This window comes from Delphinapterus leucas, chromosome 1 (assembly GCF_059928025.1).
Source record: "Delphinapterus leucas isolate spDelLeu-1000000601 "Yukka" chromosome 1, BTC_Dleu_Yukka2, whole genome shotgun sequence".
Taxonomy (NCBI): Eukaryota; Metazoa; Chordata; class Mammalia; order Artiodactyla; family Monodontidae; genus Delphinapterus; species Delphinapterus leucas.
Window position 1 is genome coordinate 109,551,618 of NC_143129.1, and position 4,677 is coordinate 109,556,294.

Here is a 4,677-nt window from a genome sequence, read left to right on the forward strand (position 1 = left end):
ATAGTATAATGGGATGTCTATATACCAATTAAAATGAAAGGATTAGAGCTATAACATAAATAACCCTTAAAAACAGGATTGAACAAAAGGGAGCTAACGCAGGATATGTACACTGTGATATCATTTGTATAAGTTTTAAACATGAAAAACTGTGATATATTGTATAAATTAAGAATACTAAAACCTCAAGTTTTAGAAAATGTTACATAGCTTAGTTAATGGCTTTCTCTTGGATAAAGAGGGCTTCAACCATATCTAATGTATTTTGTAAAGTAAATATGGTAGGATGTTTACATTTGACAAAGCTAGGTGTGAGTAAAAAGGTGTTTTCTCTATATTCTTTATGTCTGAATGTGTTTTAATCTGTAGAGGGTCATCAGTAACCTCTGTAGCCTTGAGAGCCATCCATGATATTGGCCAGTAGTAGTGGGTTCTACTTTTAAGCTTAGAGGTAAAGGGAAACAACGTTTAAAAAAGTGGGGGCGGGATAGAGAAAGGTAAAGAAGATGCTGGAGAGAGAGGGAGGAACGTAAGAGAAATGAGAGCAGTGGGTGCGTGTGGTAGAGTAACATACTTGACATCCTGTGTGACTACTGGTTGAAGTTTCTGCTGTACTAATGCGTAACCCACGTTTCCATGTGAGGACAAGAAAACTTACAATTTCAATGGAAGTTTAAAAACATTAAAAAATGTTTTTTAAAGTATACAATTAAAACAGGTTCATTGTTTAAAAATCAGGATAAATAAGCAAAAAGTAATAATCAAAATCTCACCATTTATTTTTGACATTATAGTGTATGCCCTTTTAGGCTTTATACCAGCAAATCTGTACATACTTCTTTTTTAAAAAAGATCATATTATATGAGTCATGCTGTAACCTTTTTTCCACTCACCAATATGTATTGAAGAACACTATTTTAACGGCTGTGTAGTCTTCCATTGTGTGGATATACAATTTACCCTGCTCCTGTTGTGAAAAATTGTCATTACTTACAACTTTTCACTACTTAAACATATTTTTATAAACATCTCTTCAGTGGAATCATTATAACATACATATTTAATTCTTCCCCAGATTAAGTTCATAGATTCTGAGTGAAAAAGTATGCATATTTTTGAGGTTTTGGATTCTTGATAGTTCCTCTCAAGAACTCCACTTTTCCTAGCAAAATAGGAATAATGAGAAAGGACAGACTTAAATTAAAAGGATATATGTGACAGTGAAATTATAAATTATTCAACACAGACATGTGTAGATTTTATTTTGGAGGGCTATATATGTTAAATGTTATATACTACCTGGATCAAAATAAGTTCATTACAAAATAGATTTTCATGTGATCCAGTTCTAGTTAAGGATAATTGGATTCCTAAGTTTCCCTTTTTTGCCTAAGATACTTTCCTTTGTAATAAGTACCTGGAAACTTAGCAATACCAATGAATTTTCTTTGTCTTCCTTCTTTTCTTTTTTTTTTTAAATTAAGACTTTATGATTCCCTTCCTGTAGTACTATAGGAGGAAATGCTCTTGGAATAAAAACCTCTAATACAAATGACAAAATAACCCTAAGCTGTCCTAGGTAGGTAAAATCTCCATGTATATTGGTCCCCAAGAAAGTCTGTATCAGCTTTGTGTTAGAAAAGTTTCCATCAATAGAGAAGAATCCCCTGGAACTAGATATGTGACAGGAATATCATTTGAAAGATAAAGAGTTGAAGGGACTTATAAGGTAGAGTCATTGTGGGGTGGTTTATAAAAAAAAAAAGATGTCTCAGACCGTGTGGATTATTTTCAAATAATTTTCTCATGGATAAAACTTCTAAGTTGCAGATCTCAAAACCAGGAGCTATCCAAATGGCACAGTAATGAGTGTATGAACAAGTTCATTTTTGTTTTGATTGGTATTTAGATAAAATAACTAGATGTAGTAATGAATGTATTATTAAACAGTCAACTCTACCTTGAAAGGCAAGGATCATGTCTTACTCATTTCTGTTTCTCCAACTGTCAGCACATGTTTAATACTAGTAGGCAATCAATACATCTTGAACCAAATAACTAATTGTTTCATTAATTCTTCCAAACAGACTGGATTATGGACAGAACTCGAAAAGATTGAGAATAATTTCTTAAAGCCACTCCATACAGGTCTTAATATGTCAAAAGCACATTATGAAGCAGAAATTAAAAATAGCCAAGGTTGGTAATGTGAAGTTTCATTTTCAGTTAGGTCTAAAAATTAGTCATATTTTTTTGAACTGTCATTTATATTCAAAATAAAGAACTTTATCTTGTACTTGTCTAACTTAGAGCAAACAGGGAACTGTGATAGCTAAGTCATTTTATTTATAATTAAAATGTTTCTTGGCAAATCTGTATGCCAGTTAACACTGAAATTGGGTTAACAAAGATTTAAACCAAAGTGAAGCATATTCTGGTTTCAAACCTCAAGGTCTGATTAAGAATCTAATTGTATCACAAGTATTTCTGTTTGGATGTCATTGTACTTCCTTTAGTATTGTGGGGTCCATCCCCCACTTCACCCTCTACTCAGTACAAATTATGAAAAAGAATCTTAGATCCGGAATTACTTTTTAAAGTCAGCAATTCTATTATAATAATCTTGTGGTCTTTTCCATTTAACTATGGTGGTATTTCTGTAGGCATTACTAAAAATTTTGTCATTTTTAGTGTGACAGGTATATTTCTGATTTTATATTGAAGAAAAAAGTTTTAAAATTTTCATTCATCCTGTACATGCCAAAATACTATTCACCTAAACATTTATTCACATGTTGCAGAATTTTAATATTTTTGTTTGTTCATAGCTTGATTTTAGCATATCCTGAGCTATTAAACACTAAGGCTTAATTTACACAAATAACTGGCATTTTTTAAGTTAGTAAATGATTAAAGTAGCTTATAAATTTATTATTGAAATCTGAGAGTTGTTTTAATGATTAAGTGTGACACGATTTTTTTTTTCTCTTACAGAAGTCCAGAAGTCTAAAGATCTTTGTTCTATAACTGTAGGTAGAGAAGAGATCCCGAATATGCCTCCTGAAATGCAGCTTAAGGTAGATATGAAATTTTCCTAAGCTACATACAGCTGAAGTCTTTTCTTTTTGCTTTGTTTTGCTTTAAAGGCAGCCTTAATAACACTAATTTTTCTTGGCATTGCAGGTCCTACATTCAGCTCTTTTCACATTTGATTTGATTGAAAGTGTTCTGGCTCGAGTAGAAGAACTCATTGAAATAAAAACAAAGTCTACCTCTGAGGAAAATATGGGATAAAGTGAAAGCTCCATCCCCTAAATAAAAACTAGAAATATACTATATTTTCCATTATGTTTATTTAATACCTTTATAAAAGCGTTTCTGTAAAACACACTGATAGAAAATAAATGTAGCTTTTCTCATTTATCCGTTTCAGCAATGACACATTATGGATCAGTAGTATTGTTTGGTTTTAAAAAGATATCTACATGAAAAAAAAAAAAAAGATATCTACATGGTAAATAATGCCCATGTGTAATTTAAATACTACTATTGAAAATCCAATACAAATCAATAATTTTATATTATGACTTCATAAAATGTACTGGAATTGCCTTTATTCATTCATACAGTTGTAGTGAGTTTATAAAAATACTGATACACTTTATGTTCCAGTTAGATGCTGTGTTACATTTTAGAACTCCTAGTATCAAACTGGCTATCACACCACTAAGAGCTAAGAGAGCTTAGAGAGAAATTTTGAGTTTGGACCAGCTGACTACTTCTCTTAATTTCCTTCTTTTTCCCTGCCTCAGGAATCTTAGGGGGCAGAGTCCTATCAGTCACCAGCTCTCCAGCAGTAGTTACAATGTGAAAGCATCTGTGAAGATTAATTTTAGAAATACTGGCTGGCTTGTATTATAAAGAAGTATATATGACTTCTCCTTTAACCTAAGGGGCTAATTAGAAAATGCTGTATATTTATTTGCAATTAAATATTTGTTCATCCAACTTAATTTGTATCATTAAGAAACTGCATCTGAGTTTTATAATATATGTACCAATTTTTTCTGAACTTTTTTTTATATACCTCATTTTTTATTGCATTTTGCAGATACTGCATTTTTTTTTTTTTTTGGCTGCATTGGTTCTTCATTGCTGCGCATGGGCTTTCTCTAGTTGCAGGGAGTGGGGGCTGCTCTTCGTTGCGATGTGTGGGCTTCTCATTGTGGTGGCTTCTCTTGTTGCAGAGCACAGGGTCTGGGTGCACACAGGCTTCAGTAGTTGCAGCACGTGAGCTCAGCAGTTGCGGCACGTGAGCTCAGCAGTTGCAACACGTGGGCCCTAGAGCGCACAGGCTTCAGTATTTGTGGTGCGTGGGCTCAGTAGTTGTGGCGTATGGGCTCTAGGGCGTGCAGGCTTCAGTAGTTGTGGCATGCAGGCTCAGTAGCTGTGGCACACGGGCTTAGTTGCTCCGTGGCATGTGGGATCCTCCTGGACCAGGGATTGAACCCGCGTACCCTGCATTGGCAGACGGTTGCCCAACCACTGTGCCACCAGGGAAGTCCCTTTTCTGAACATTATTAAAGGAAGTAACAGAACTCCTGAAAATAAAATCATTTTTAATTGTGTGTATTTTATTTTAATATTCTTCCAAAAGAACATTTGTAATTGATAAT

General features: G+C 33.5%; 1 protein-coding gene across 3 annotated transcripts in view; it reads left to right on the top strand.

The window, feature by feature from the left end:
- GLMN (glomulin) overlaps window positions 1-3,334 on the top strand; it is a 41,988-nt gene extending 38,654 nt beyond the window's left edge. For 2 of the 3 annotated variants that reach the window (XM_022553318.2, XM_089919620.1), the window contains 3 exons: window positions 2,089-2,200; window positions 2,996-3,078; window positions 3,185-3,334. In XM_022553318.2, coding sequence (XP_022409026.1) covers window positions 2,089-2,200; window positions 2,996-3,078; window positions 3,185-3,295 — 306 coding nt within the window. In that variant the 3' untranslated portion in view covers window positions 3,296-3,334. The remainder of the gene's footprint in view (window positions 1-2,088; window positions 2,201-2,995; window positions 3,079-3,184) is intronic. The other variant, XR_002641912.2, reaches the window with a different exon arrangement.
- Window positions 3,335-4,677: the final 1,343 nt, after the last annotated feature.